This window comes from Rhinoderma darwinii, chromosome 2, assembly GCF_050947455.1.
Source record: "Rhinoderma darwinii isolate aRhiDar2 chromosome 2, aRhiDar2.hap1, whole genome shotgun sequence".
Classification (NCBI taxonomy): Eukaryota; Metazoa; Chordata; class Amphibia; order Anura; family Rhinodermatidae; genus Rhinoderma; species Rhinoderma darwinii.
The window spans coordinates 18037834-18053891 of NC_134688.1; the positions used below are offsets into that span (position 1 = coordinate 18037834).

General features: G+C 43.4%; 1 protein-coding gene across 2 annotated transcripts in view; it reads left to right on the forward strand.

Annotated features, from left to right (window-relative positions):
- The window catches only part of EED (embryonic ectoderm development), a 39496-nt gene that overhangs the window by 10462 nt on the left and 12976 nt on the right, over positions 1–16058 (forward strand). For both annotated transcript variants that reach the window (XM_075851422.1, XM_075851423.1), the window contains exons 5-8: positions 788–913; positions 2189–2270; positions 3755–3846; positions 14840–14973. In XM_075851422.1, coding sequence (XP_075707537.1) covers positions 788–913; positions 2189–2270; positions 3755–3846; positions 14840–14973 — 434 coding nt within the window. The remainder of the gene's footprint in view (positions 1–787; positions 914–2188; positions 2271–3754; positions 3847–14839; positions 14974–16058) is intronic.

The window sequence follows — 16058 nt, forward strand, 5'->3', positions numbered from 1 at the left end:
ACATTTCCAGAATTTCGGCGGCCCGTCTCCGTGCTGCGCTGCTGCTGACAACAATAATATTTTGTTCTGCCTAATCAATGAGATCGACCGATGATCAAGCGTTTGCTCCTTCATTGACTGATCGTTGCCCTTATTACACCGGGCAATGATTGGAAACGAGCATTTATAAGAACCCTCATTAGGTTGTAACTCCGCACCGTTCTACATAACCAAACCTAGATCACCGTAAGGCCCCATGCACACGACAGTATTTTTCATTCGTAATTACGGACCCATTCATTTCTATGGGCTATGGACACCATTTTTACGGATGGGCGCCCGTTCCGTAGAAATTATGCATAAAATCGACAACGTGTCCTATTCTTGTCCGTAATTACGGCACGGACTCCCCATAGAAGTCTCTGGGCACTTCCGTAATTACGTTTGGCTACATGTGTGTAGCCAGCCGTAATTACGGAAGCGTTGATAGGCGACACCAGGTTTGCAGATGTTGCCCATCATTTGTGGTTTTCTGCTTTTTGCGGATCCGTTTACACGGATGCCCTATGGACCTTGTTTGCGGATACCGTGCCGTATATGCGGATCAGTTGGGGATGAATACAGGACCGTATTTACTGACCGTATGTACGGATGGATGAAAATACGGTTGTGTGCATGGGGCCTAAGTGATACGTCTCCTTCAGTAGTGGGAGGGAAGTGTCTTGATTCCGCAGTCTGCACTGATTTATTTTTGTCCCTGCATGATGTCAACTCTTAGGACGTTTAACTCCTTAAGTGTAAGGTTTAGGCTGATGAGAACTTTTACACCTGCGCGTGGACTTATGACAGCAACACGAGTCACCCTCTCCTTGCAGTGGCCGGTTCCAGGGGGATTATCCGGATTATAAATCCTATCACTATGCAGTGTATCAAGGTGTGTCATGTGTGTATTACGTTAGTGTGTACTGCAGTGGTGAGACCGTGTAGTCCAAGCATTGGGATCGTGACAGTACAGGCAATAGTAACTGTAAGAAAAATAAGTTACACTCTTAGGCCTCATGCACACGACCGTGCTCGTAATTACGACTCGTAATTACGAGCACGGCCGGCCACGGGAAGCCGGCCGCTTTTGCGAGCCGTGCTCCCATTATAAAGTATAGCAGCACGGCCCGTAAAATGAAAAAATAGAACCGTCAATGTTATTCACTTCACCTGTTACTGGTTGTAATGTTATGGCTGATCCGTATTTATATTATTCTATCTGAGGTGGTTTCATCCTATACAAGTGACTGCTTCAGGCTGGGTTCGCTGTGTGTTTTTGTTGTGTTTTTAGCATTTTTGTTTGATTATTAAACTCCCCGATGCAACAAATATGTATAGTCTAAACCCAGCCTTATGGGCACTTTTCAAACCACTTATTCTAATCTAATAGTATAGCTGATATAGATCACCTTTGTGTTTTGCTTACTGAAAAAATTCGTTTTATTCATGCAAATTCTGTGTGAAGTTGCTGCCACTAGGTGTCTTTCTTGTAATCCGCTGTCCACCCCCTGTTGTCGAGCAGAATCCATTTTTAGTTACAGAGCAGAATTGACGGACTGCAGGAAGTGGGCGGGGAGTGTCACTTCACTACCTGCCCATACACGTCCATCAAGAAGGGAGGTTGGATTACGAGGAGGGAGCAGAGAGGGAGAGACTGCCCATAGAAGCCTATGGAAAGCGGAGCAGAGAGAGAAGACACAAGTCTATGGAGAGGGTAGGGGGGGACAGGAGCATAGAGAGGAGACACAGATTCTGCTGTCATAAAACTATTTAAAATGGAGGGGGGGGGGAGCAGCAGGGAGGAGATGCAGACTGCTGGTAAGACTTCTGTCTGACCCCAGTGCCGGATTCTCATCTACACTGCTCATTACTGCTGTATATTCTTCATGCTGCTGCTTTTATTTGTGTGTTAGAGATCGTAAAGGAGAATCTTGATCCCCTATCTCTGTGTGCTGTGTATAGAAGACATGATAGTCATTAAGCTCCACCCACTAGTTCAGAGAAAACTGAAAATTAGTGAGAGAGCCTGCAGAGGGGAAAGCTGCTAAGTAATGCAGAATACAAGTCCTATAATGGCCAGAAAGAGTGGTATTACTTTTGTATATTCTTAGTTGGGAAAAAATGTAGAAACACTTCCTAAATATACATGTTTTTTCCCTCCGTGCAGCACTATGTCGGCCATGGCAATGCAATAAATGAACTCAAGTTTCATCCACGTGATCCAAGCCTACTGTTATCTGTCAGCAAAGGTAATGTGCTTTACTATATGATAGAGGAACAGGGGGGTAGTGCAGTGAGGAGTTTGGGCGTACATGGGAACCTTTGGTCCTGATCGGACAAGCGTTCCAGGATCTTGTGTTACCTAGACAGGGCAAGAATGAAAAATAAAGCCTATTGTACATGGGACTGTTCTGCAACTTCCTTTTTTACTTTATATATTAATTCCTAAGTTCTCAAGATCTCTTGCTTGCTGTCATAGAATGGAAACGTTTCTCTTTACATCTAGAAGATAAAAACCATGTTGTGTCCTATAGGTGCTTTCAGTATTCAGGGCGCCCCCTGTTTACAAGCCTTGCAGCTGTGTGAGCAGGACATGATCGGGACCATTTTCAGCTTCTGAATATAAACCGATGCCGATGTGGCAGATTAACTACCGTGTCAGTGTCTAGAATAGATCAAAATGATATGCCAAATGTTGGCGTATTTCATTTTAGACTAATTTGACAACAGATGTTTGCACCTCACTATGTCCAGAAAAGGGGGCGTGGCTTATTAGGGAAGGGGCGTGGCTTTAAATCCGCCAAACGAAAACTCCGCCAACCAATAGTGAGTATACGGAAAAGTGTCTAACAAAATGCGGCAAGTTTATCATACAGGGTGCGTCACGGTGGTAAATTTAGTGCATCTTCAGACTGCACGCTCTTTGCTTTCTTAAATCTGCCCCAATGTTTCCATTCATTAACTGCAAGCTAAAGTCTTAAACTGGGAGGAATTCCCTTTGATGCTATTAGTTTGGGTCATAGGATGCGCGGCCGTAATGGATTGCAGAAATGTGTCTTTATTACGCTCTTATGAAACTAACCAAAGTCACCGCATCAGTACCCCATAAAGTGCTGTGAGAAGTTGGCGTGGCAGCTGTCAGTTTTTGGGGTGTCTGTGGGTTGGCAGGATATGGAAGGGACAAAACAATGAATACGACATTCTATAAAACCATAATTCTACAGGAATATATATATATATATATATATATATATAGAATATAATAATTGATTTATTGAAGCAGAAAAAGAGAAACTTGATCTTGTGCTGGGTTTAAAAGGAAGGAATTCGACTTTATTCTAAATATATTAAAAAGTCCATATACATAGGGTTGGATGCGTCGGATAGCAGGCCTACGCGTTTCAGACAAATCACTTGTCCTTACTCATGGCGTGTTGCATGTGATTTGTCAAACGCGTAGGCCTGCTATCTGATGCATCCACCCCTATGTATATGGACTTTTTAATATATTTGGAATAAAGTTGGATTACTTGCTTTTAAATCCAGCGCTGGATCAAGTTTCTCTCTTTCTGCTTTGATCTTCATCGTGTGCCGCCACGAGGATCCGTGCGCTGTCCGGGCTCGGACATGGGATCGGTAAACTGGAGGATTCCTCCCCCATTTAATCGATCTATCGCTCAGAAATGTTTTTGATCCCTTCGTTATTGCCATCTGACGCGTTTTGCTTCTGCAGATCATGCACTAAGACTATGGAATATTCAGACCGATACACTTGTGGCTATATTTGGTGGTGTGGAAGGTCACAGAGATGAAGTGTTGAGTGCGGTAAGTCGCTAATAAATTCTTATTTTCTTGTTTTTAGTTTTGTTTGTTTGTTTTTTGAACTCCCGAGAGAAGGCTGCTCCTGGTCCAACAATTGTCATCTAAATAGTAACATTGTGAGCCTTAACATTTAAAATAATTAGAGGGCGTTCTTTAGTTTTCATCTAGGAATCTTTTTTTTTTTTTTTTATAATATATATATATATATATATATATAGTGTGTAATGTATCTCCTATGCTGAGATTGTTACAGGTCCGGAGCCTGAGGCTGCACTACTGAGACTTTCTGATGATGTCATGTCCTTTTCTGTTTTGTCAGGTTTAGTGTTGTCACAAAAACAACTTCTGTTGATTTCAATCACCACCCACATCAATGTCCCCTCCTTAGGGCTCATTCAGACGATCGTGTATCACTTCCGTGTGACGGCCATTAAAACAACGGCCGTTTCACGGACTCCTGTATTTCAATGGGGCTGTTCGCATGGCCGATGTTTCAATGGAGCGTGTGAAGTGTACATGAAAAAATAAAACATGTCCTATCTTTTTTTTTTTTTTTTGTGCTTCACGCATCCCTCCATAGATTCTAGTCTATGGGGCATACGTGATAACGCGTCCCGCACGGGTGCACCATGGACGTGAAAAACTGCCGTTCACATCGAAGGTTGGTCAGACGAGCGAGGACACATCGGCACCAGAGGCTACAGTTGATTCTGCAGCAGCATCGGCAGGTAAGTCGATGTAGCTACTTACCTGCAAACGCTGATGCTGCTGCAGAATCAACTGAAGCCTCTGGTGCCGATGTGGCCGACACGATGCAGGACCTGTGAGTGACGACACAGCGTGATCTCTGGAGAACACGCTGTGTCTGCACTGCCAGAAGCTGGGCGTTGTGAAGAGAAGTGGATGATACTTCTCATCAGAACGCCCAGCTAGTAAAAGTAGTAAACACGCCCCGATGTACGCACATAATACACGCCCACTTGGACTTTTACTTTTCAACACGCCCAGTTGTACTTTTGCAAGCCTCATTTGCATAAATACAAAAATGGCCATAACTTGGCCAAAAATGCTCGTTTTTTAAAAATTGGGTTGGATATAAATATTGATGTGGTTTTCAATAGTTTTTTATTAAACAGTTTTTTGTAATATAATAATAACACAGACTCGCAGAGTCTCAACTTTTGCATATCAATAATACAATTAAACAAAGTATTAGACCAACATGGTCTCCAATAAATCTCACATTATATATCATTCATGATGTCAACACTCCTGCCAAATATATAGTATATAAATGTCTTCATTACTAACATAGGTAACCAATCTTGACATCACATTGCTTTATAGAGTACCTTAACATGGCCTCTAAGGAAAAAATATAAGAGAGAAAAACAAAACACACACAATAAACAAAAGAAGGATAAGGAGGGGGGGAAGGAAAGGTGTAGGGTAGAAGGGTCTCCTAACCATCTCTATGTATTCACGAAAATGTGTGGTTCCTCCATGGGTCCCAAATGGCATCAAATTTGTCTAATGTACCCGCCAGCAGATGTGTTAGGCGGTCATTAACCATTATCCATGAGATCTTAGCGATCAACATATCCATAGACAACGTGGATGTTCGCCAGGCCCTAGCAATAGTTATCTTAGCTGCCAGAAACACATATCGGAGAAATTTACATGCGGGGGCCCGAACCTCGGGAATAGGACCGCATAGCAGAGCCGTAATCACATCCCTGGGGGGTTTGACTTGGATCACTGTGTTAATAAGCTGGTATACCTGGTTCCAAAATGTGGCAACCACTGGACACTCCCATAGAATATGCATTAGTGTACCCTCCGCACCACATTGTCTAAAGCAGTGCTTATCCACCAATGGGTTAAAGCGAGCTATACGAGTAGGGACCATATACCATCTCATTAATACTTTATAACCCGCTTCCACCAAGGATGTATTGATAGATAGTTTTGAGGTCGTACATGCCATCTCCCGCCACTGCTCCAATTCCACTCCCGTACCTAAATCGTGTTCCCATCGGGTCATGTAAGGGAGTTTACCTTCCGGAGTAACCAGATCGGAATATATCGTGGAAATTTTATGTCGTAAGCCAGAAAGCCAACACAGCCGTTCAAAAGTGGTCAATGTGCTGATGTCCCCCCTCCTGGATTTCCAGTTCAACAAGAAGTGGTGTATCTGGATATATCTAAAATGCTCCGATGGGGGCATCGAGTGTGAGTCCTTAAAGTAATCCAGAGTTCTGATGTCCCCCCCTACAAAAAAGTCCTTAATCCTGTAAAACCCCTTATTGAGCCACCACCGGAATTCCATTCTACGCAGACCCGGAGGAAAGGCAGAATTACCCGTGATGGTCATGAGCGGATTATGGAGTGATTTAATATGGAATCTCTTTCTAAGCGAGTCCCACAGCTGTAACATCTGAGAAAGCACAGGGGAGAGAACCGGAGGCCTGTCCGAGGACTCCATCCACAGTAGCGTTTCCAGCGGGAAACTGGTACATGCGGCCGTCTCAATTTGCGTCCACTGGGGACAGTATGGTCTCGCATACATATCTGTAAATTGCGCCAGACGTGCTGCGTGATAGTATTGTTGGATATTGGGAACCCCCAGACCCCCCGCCGTTTTAGGGGTGAATAAAGTTTGTCTCTGTATTCTCGGTCTTTTAGAACCCCAAATAAACCCCATGATGAGCCCTTGGATTTGTCTAAGCGCCTTCTGAGGGACCACAATAGGGAGCGTGCGAAAATAATATAGCAATCTGGGCAATATCGTCATTTTGATGGAGGCAATGCGGCCAAACCATGAAAGATTAAGAGGGGACCATCTAGTGAGATCCGTAGCTATTTGTTGAAAAAGTGGAGGGAAATTGTCCTCGTAGAGGGACTCTATGGTGGGCGTCAATTTAATACCTAAATACGTCAATCTACGTGCATCCCAATGAAAATCAAAGTTAATTTTTAGGAGCTTCACTACCCCTATTGGCAATGTAAGATTCATTGCCACCGACTTGGAGTGATTGACCTTAAGCCCAGACAGCTTGCCAAACTGATCAAGAATATGAAAGAGATTCGGCAATGATGTGAGAGGTGTCGATATGAAAAGCAGTATGTCATCCGCAAACAAGGCACATTTATGTTCTACTCCTCCCACCTTCACCCCCCTAATGTCGGGAGAATCTCGTATGAGGTTGGCCAATGGCTCAATAGCCAGCGCAAACAGGGAAGGCGATAGCGGGCACCCCTGTCGCGTTCCTCTGCATATTGGAAAAGCTCCCGACATAAATCCCCTAGAATTTATTTTTGCTGTAGGAAGACAATATAAGATCTTAAGAATAGACAAAAAACCCGTACCGAAGCCCATTCTCTCAAGGACATAAAACAAATAGTCCCAGGATAGCGAGTCAAAGGCTTTCTGAAGGTCAAGGCTTAATAACATACTTTGTCGTCCGGAAGTACCATCCCACCCCGAACGGACTGCTGAGATAATGTCCACCGCCCGTCTCGTCTGGTCTTCCGCCTGGCGGAGGGGTATAAATCCCGCCTGATCCTTATGTATATATGTGGCTAGGAATGAATTCAATCTAACCGCCAGAATTTTTGTCATAATCTTAAGATCCACATCAAGAAGGGATATCGGGCGATAGTTGGCCTGATCTGTATGATCCTTATGAGGCTTGGGGATAAGATGTATATAGGCTAGATTCGAAAAAGGGGGCAAATTGTTACCCTCCCGATAAGCATTGAACAATTCAACCATGTGCGGGGCCAGGACCTCCCTAAAGTGTTTGTAATAACCTGAGGAAAACCCATCTGGCCCCGGGGCTTTGTGAGCCTTCAGATTTTTAATAACATCCAATACCTCCTCCAATCTAAATTCAGCATCCAGTGTTTCTCTATCCCCTTGGGAAAGTTTAGTAGGGAATGTTTTTTCCAACAAGACCCTAGCCTTATTTTTATCAAACTGAGGTGGTGCTGAGTACAACGCTGAATAAAAATCCTGAAAGGCCTTTACAACTTTTGTGGGATTCTGTGATAAAGATCCATCCGCCAATCGCAGTTTCGGTGGTGTTGAGGTGTTAAATCGGGGCGTGAGGCGTCTAGAGAGTAATGTTCCCGGTTTATCCCCTTGTGTAAAAAACTTATGTTGTGACCAACGCAGACTTTTTTCCGCCCAACTTGTCAGACATAAATTTAATTCTGTTCTAGCTTCTGCTAATTTTGCTTTAATAACTGCTGAGGGGTCTGTTTTAAATTTCTTAGACAGATCCGCAAACTTCCTCTCCTTTAACGCCAGAACCTCCTTCAACCGTTTCTTATTACGCGAGGCTATCTGGATGAATTTCCCCCTAATCACTGCTTTGTGAGCCGCCCAGTTGGACATAATTGAGGTGTCTAGTGCCTTATTAAGTAGGAAATATGTGTCCAATTCCCTTTGGATTTCTTTAACTATCTCCTGATCCGATAGTAATGACTCATTCAATCTCCAAGAGGAGATAGGCGGTCTCCCACATAAATCTGACAACCGAACCACAATCGGGTCATGATCAGACCAGGGTGTAGCTAAAATCCTAGCATCCGTGACCTTAGGGAGTAAGCTAGTTGACATCATAACATGATCAATACGGGTGTGCATATTATGGGCTGAGGAGAAATAAGTATAATCCCTCGCTGTGGGGTTAAAATCCCGCCAGACATCTATGACGTCCACCGAATGGAAGAAACGTGCTACTTGTATGCTGGTTGACGTAGGAGGTATAAGTCGCACCCTGAATGCGTGGGATTTATCCATGGACGCGTCCAAGGCGATATTAGAATCCCCACCCATGATTATCGGGCCCTCTATCGATGAATGGATCTTGCGCCACATACCCTGGAAGAACGCCGGTTGATTGGAGTTCGGGGCATAGTAGTTAATAAAGGTTATTGGAGATTCATGTAACAGACCCGAGACCAGGATGTACCTGCCATCCGGGTCAGAGATCGTGTTGTGAGGTGTAAACGGGACCGACCGAGACAACCATATGCCCACTCCCCTGTGCTTAGTAGAGGCATTAGCCAAAAATTTTTGTGAGTAGTGTTTATGAAAGTACGATGGAGCAGAGGAGGTAGAAAAATGCGTTTCCTGTAAAAATAGTATATCAACATGAGAGGATTTATAATACAAGAAAGCTTTTCGACGCTTGATCGGGGAATTAAGGCCCTGCACATTATGTGTGAGTAAGCTAAAGGTTTTAGCAGATTCCATGGCCGCCATCATAGAGCAGGAGGTAGAACCATGTGCGTATTAGGATCCCGCCATAGAGACAAAGGTCAGAAATAGGAAGGAAAGGGAAGGGGGTAAAAGACAGAAATAAAATAAGACATACACAAGGTATCAATAGTACCGAACATAGTCTACCGACTAGGCAGTCAAGAAAAGACTGCTAACAGGGGGACAGCAGACCGTCGTGAAGGCACAGCATTTCCGAAAATATATATCCAGACATTCAACCCCTTAACCCATATCAACCCTGAGCATAATAGGCATTCCCATGTTAAATATAAGGTAAAGCAAACTTTCATATTTTTTTTTTTTATTTTTTTTAAAAAGAAAAAACAAACATATCTATAGCCATAGTACCAACTCACTGCGAACTTGACCCATCCAGACCCTTCCTCGCCTTTTTCGGGTCAGCTTATAAACAAATTTCCATTACTATAAGTGGGAGTCCAGAGCAGCAAAAGAAATCCCCACATCCCCCCCAACGTATGGATCCCCAACTCCCAGTCCGCTGAGAACTGCAAATGGCGGTATCCGGCTGAAATTCAGCATCCGTGCTGCTTGAAGACATCTCCGGCCGATATGAAGAATAAAGAAAGAGAAAGAAAGAAACAATCTGCTTCTATAATCGACCTCCTTTCCATCATGTCGGATTCAATTGTTGCCGACGAGATTCCACCCTCTGTTCCCGAGGAAACTCTGGACGGCCTCCTTGGGTACGCCATATTGGTGACAACGGGGGATCCCGTATGGGGAGTCGGGAGGAGCTAGCTTTATCCTGGGGTGGTAGAATATGTAAGTCCCTCAGCAGGTCCTCTCCCTCCTGTAGCGTAGAGAAGCCATATTGCCTATTATTGCGCATGAAGAGGAGACGAAATGGGAATGCCCACCGGTATGGGATAGCATGGTGTTTGAGGGTCTGCAGAATAGGGCGAAGCATCCGCCTTTTTTGAATGGTTTGGGGAGCCAAATCAGCATATATCTGAACCGCTGTATTATAAATGGTGATCACCGGAAGCTTCCTAGCTCTTTCCATCACCTTCTCCTTAATCGAATAATAGTGGAGTTTCACTATAATATCTCTGGGAAGTCCATCCCTCCTCATGGCCGTCAAAGCTCTATGGGCCCGGTCAATTTCCATATGTGATTCCGATATATCAGGTATCAATGTAGTGAGTAGCAGGCGAACCACCCCCGGTACCTCCGTCTGAGATTCCGGGACCCCTCTGATCCTGAAGTTATAGCGTCGAGAACGATTTTCCAGGTCCTCAATTCTGGTGTTCGCTTCCTCCAATTGCTCCTGCAGATCCTCCATAAATCTAGTATTCTGGTTAACTCTTGCAGTGACTGAGGTCATTTTGGTCTCAATAGCCTGCATATGCGCCCCCACTTTGTGTAAATCTTGATGTACCGCGGCTATCTTGGAGCTTATTTCCCCCATCTGAGCTTGCATGGCTCTTGATATGCAGGAAAAGATGGCGTCCTCTGTCAACCCGGAAGTAATGGCCGGCTGCATGGGCGAGTGCTGTGAGACGTGAACGGGCGCTAATTGCGGCAGTCCCAGGTCTGGGATCGGGCCCTCTCCTTGTAAATCCTCCTGTGCCTGCAATAGTGATGTGCTGCTATTTTCCCGCAGGAGCACAGGATAATCCTGTGATAACACCGCCGAACTGGATTCTATCTGTGTCCCCTGCTGCTGCTGCAGCAGGCCTTGCTCCGCCATGTTCGGCGCCGCCATCAGCATATCTGCCACGGACCTCTGAGCCTGGGTTTGCTTACCCCTTCTTCCACTCCCTCTGGCCATAGGTGGATGCCCGAACCTCTAAGGTACCTCTCCTTTCTTTTATGGGTCTCGATGTCTGCTGTTAGCGATATATATGCTGGAATGCCTTCACGAGGTGCGGAGCCTGGTTAGAACGCGTCCACCATGTTCAGCTGCGCGCATGCGCCCCATAAATATTGATGTGGATGGTGATTTGGAGCCATTCAAGATCTCAGGCCTCACAGAAATCATCAAGGAGACTTGTCGTCATTGTCTCAGTAATGTAACCTCGGGCTTTGGGCCTGTAAAATTATATCCCAGTATAGAAGTTGTTTTTTTGGTTTTTGTAGTAGATTTCCTTAGAAGATTTGTCTGCACTCCTGACACGTTTTTTGTTTTTTTTGTTTGTAACTTTTTTCTTTAATTTTTTGTTTGTTTTTGTACATTGGTTTAACCCCTAGGCGCACGAGGACGCAATTGTACGTCCATGCAGCCAGTGTCTTAGCGCACAGGGACGTACAGCTACTGAGTGGTTCCCGGTGCACACTGTCGGCGGCAGTGTGCACCGGGAGGCCAGCTGTCCCTGACAGCTGACACTCCACTGTATGCCGATCAGCGGCTTATTTTCGCTGATATTGGCAATTAACCCCTTGATTGCGGTGATTGCCATAACCACATTCAGGAGTTTCTAGCTCATCGGCAGACCTCTCGATAAATCGTGAGGTTTGCAGATGGCTAGCATGGCTATCGGAGGCCAAGTAATGGCCTCCGTTTCTGCCATGTACGGAAGCCTATCAGGATCAGCCTCCTGATAGACTTCCTGTCAGAGTGACAGGACGTCACTGCCGTTCGCGATGCACACTGTCGATGACAGTGTCTGTGACGGTGTCGGCAACACTGTGCATCGGGAACCGGGAGGTCAGCTGTCCCTGACAGCTGACACTCCACTAGTTGCCGATCAGCGGCTCATTGCCGCTGATTTCGGCAATTAACCCGTTACATGCGGGGCTCGATTGCGATCTCCGCATGTACAGGGTTTGTAGCACATCAGCAGCCCCCATGCAATTGTGGGGGCTGCTGATGCTTGTGATGGCACCCGGGGGCCAGACAACGGCGCCCAGGTCTGCCATGTATGTCAGCCTATGAGGATCAGCCTCTGGCTGGTTCTTGTAGACTTACTGTCAGTGACTGTGACGTCACACTGACAGTTGGAATACATTACACTACCTAGGTAGTGTAATGTATTCTAGCAGCGATCAAAGCTGCAGGTCAAAAAAAGAAAGTGTAAAAAGTAAATAAAAAATAAAAAAAAGTTAATAAAAATGTTTTACAAAAGTGTAAAAATAAAAGATTTTTTTCTATAATAAGTCTTATTATAGGAAAAAAATGAAACCGTTCAAAAACAGTACACATATTTGGTATCACCGCGTTCGTAACGAACCAAACTATAAAACTATAATGTTGTTTTTACCGTATAGTGAACGCCGCAAAAAAAAACAAATTAAAAACAATGCCAGAATCACTATTTTTTTGGTCACCACCACTCCCAAAATATAGAATAAAAAGTGATAAAGTCACATGTACCCGAAAATAGTACCAATGAAAACTACAACCCGTCCCGCAAAAAACAAGGCCTTACACCGCTTTTTTGACTGAAAAATAAAAGTTATGGCTCTCAGAATACGGTGACACAGAAAATAAATTATTTTATAAAGTAGTGATTTTAATAGGCAAACGCTGCAAAACATAAAAAAACCTATATACATATGGCATTATGAACGCCGTAAGAAATAAAGAATTTAAAACGCCAAAATCACTGTTTTTGCCCACCAAAGCCCTAAATAAAATGTAATAAAAAGTGATCAAAAATTTTCATCTACCAAAAAATGGTACCAATAAAAACTACAGCTCGTCCTGCCAAAAATAAGCCCTCACACCGCTCAATTCATGGGAAAATAAAAAAGTAATGGCGTTTGGAAGGCGGGGAGTGAAAAACTAAAATGGAAAAGCAAAAAAGGATCAGTCCTGCAAAGGTTAATTAATTTCTATTAAAAAAATAAATCATTACCACATGTGGGATATTGTCATACTCGGGAGAGATTGCGTTACAAATTTAGGGTGACTTTTTCTCTTTTATCCCTTGTGAAAATGAAAAAATGCAACATTTTAGTGGACAAAAATGTTTATATTCATTTTCACGGCCTAATTCTACTAAATTCTGCAAAAGACCTGTGTGGTATAAATGCTTACTAAACCCCTAGAAAAATTCCTTGAGGGGTGTAGTTTCCAAAATGGTGTCACTTTTGGGGTGTTTCCACTATTTTGTTCCCTCCCAGGGGGTTGCAATCGCGGCATGGCACTAAAAACCAATCCAGCAAAATCTGCGCTCCAAAATCCAAATGGCGCTCCTTCCCTTCTGAGCGCTGCCGTGGGCCCAAACAGCAGTTTATTACCACATATGGGGTATTTCCGTAATCGGGAGAAGATGCTTTACAAATGTTGGGGTGAATTTTCTTCTTTAGTCCTTGTAAATATTTAAAATGTCTGTTATTTCAGAAAAAAAGTAGATTTTCATTTTCACAGACTAACTCCAATCAATATAGCAAAATACCTGTGGGGTCAAAGTGCTAACTATACCCCTAGATAAATTCCTTGAGGGGTCTAGTTTCCAAAATGTGGTCACTTTTGGGGGGTTTCCACTATTTTGGCACCACAAGACCTCTTCAAACCTGACATGGTGCCTAAAATATATTCTAAAAATAAGCAGGCCCCAAAATCCACTAGGTGCTCCTTTGCTTCTGAGGCCGGTGCTTCAGTCCATTAGGACACTAGAGCCACATGTGGGATATTTCCTAAAAACTGCAGGACCTGGGCAATAAATATTGAGTTGTATTTCTCTGGTAAAAACTTTTGTGTTACACAATTTTTTTTTATTACAAATGAATTTTGGCAAAAAAAGGAGAAATTTGTAAATTTCACCTCTACTTTGCTTTATTTCCTGTGAAACGCCTAAAGGGTTAAGAAACTTTCTGAATGCTGTTTTGAATACTTTGAGGGGTGAAGTTTTTAAAATGGGGTAATTTATTGGGGTATTATAATATATAAGGCCCTCAAAGCCGCTTCCCAACTGAACTGGCCCCTGTAAAAATAGCCTTTTGAAATTTTCTTGAAAATGTGAGAAATTGCTGCTAAAGTTCTAAGCCTTGTGAGGTCATAGAAAAATAAAAGGATGTTCAAAAAACTATGCAAACATAAAGTAGATATATGGGGGATGGTAACTAGTAACTATTTTGTGTGGTATAACTGCCTGTTTTACAAGCAGATACATTTAAATTTAGAAAAATGCACATTTTTGCAAATTTTCTCTACATTTTGGTGTTTTTCACTAATAAATATTGAATTTATCAACCAAATTTTTCCACCATCATAAAGTACAATATGTCACGAGAAAACAATCTCAGAATCGCTTGGATAGGTAAAAGCGTTCCCAAATTATTACCACATAAAGGGACACATGTCAGATTTGAAAAAAATCAGCTGTGCCACAAGGCAAAAACAGGCTGAGTCCTGAAGGGGTTAAACGTTAGAGTTTTTTGTTTTGTTTTTTTGTACCCTTAGTGGACTTGAACAAACAATTGTTTAGTAGCTGGTTAAATACACCATTATCTATGTATTGCAGGGTAATGTCATTTTTACCACCTTGGTGAATCTGCTCCATGTTTCCCTTCTCGACCATGATCTACAGTTACGTCAAATGCTGGGAAGGGGTTAAAGTATATATCACTTTCTTAAGGGGATTATCCGTGTTATAACAATATAATGACCCCCAAAAAATTCTAGTAGAGTTTTTGATTCGGCTCCAACCAGTGTCCCCCGCTTTACGTGATGTCCGGTTACCACGGCACACTGACCGTCCCTATACCAGTAATGTCATTCATTTTTTTATTTCTATTTAGGATTATGATCTTTTAGGGGAGAAGATCATGTCCTGTGGAATGGATCATTCCCTCAAACTGTGGCGACTCAACTCTAAAAGAATGAAAATCGCCATAAGGGAATCTTATGAATACAATCCCAGCAAAACAAACAGGTAATTGTGGAAAACGGACTGATGCCTGTCACAGACCGCTCTGGTCTATATGGCCTCTGAGCTGGAGATGATGGCAAATAATCAGCAATTCTCGCATTGGCCGACTCAAGCAGTTGAAATTAGAAAAAGGGTCTGACCTCCCAGAAACCGCGCCATTCTGGCCTGATTCAAGCAAATAATATGGTCACAGCCTATGGACGGGTGGCGCTGTTTCTTGGGGGTGGGGGGGTCAGATCTTTTCTCTTCTCATACAACTCCTTTAACCCCCTCACTGCTGTGATAACTTTCCATAATACACCAAACTTAAATCATAAGAAAATCATATTCTAACTACATATATTTTATTCAAGTAGACACCTGGCAGACTGTAAGAATGTCACCCAGCACTTTATACTCATGGACGCCTTCCTGCAATTTTGCATCAAAGTATAACCATTAGGGCTGGGTGATTATGACCTAAATCAAAATCACGATTAATTGAACATGTAACCTCGATTACGATTTAAAGGGAATGTGTTGCCAGAAAAACATGTTTTTTTTTTAAAAATTTAACATTTAGTGTGTGGGTGATTAAACATAGTTCAAATTATTATATTTTTTTTTGCACGAGCCAGGAAATATTATAAATTATTTCTAATTTATAATACTACCCATTTTTGGTCACTAGATGGAGCTGTTCCCAAAATTGCAGCATTGCAACATTGGGTTAAAAGCCCTCGCTCTAGTGAGCTCTCGGCATCCCCCCCTCCTTTATCCTGGCTAGTGCCGGGATAAACGAGGGGTTTGAACCTCCTACACTGTGTGTCGCCATTTTTTGAGCTAACCCACAGTGTAGTAGGTTTACATACAGTAGTAAACACACAAAAACACGAACATACATTGAAATCGCTTACCTGCTCCTGCCGCCGCGGCTCCCTCCGGCCCGTCCGCTCCGTTTGCTGTCGCTGGTGCAAGTGCATAAATCCGGAAGCCGCGACCGGAAGTAGTAATATTACTGTCCGGCCGCGACTTCCGGTCCACAGGAAAATGGCGCCGGACGGCGCCAATTTCGAATAGGACTGTGTGGGAGCGGCGCATGCGCAGTT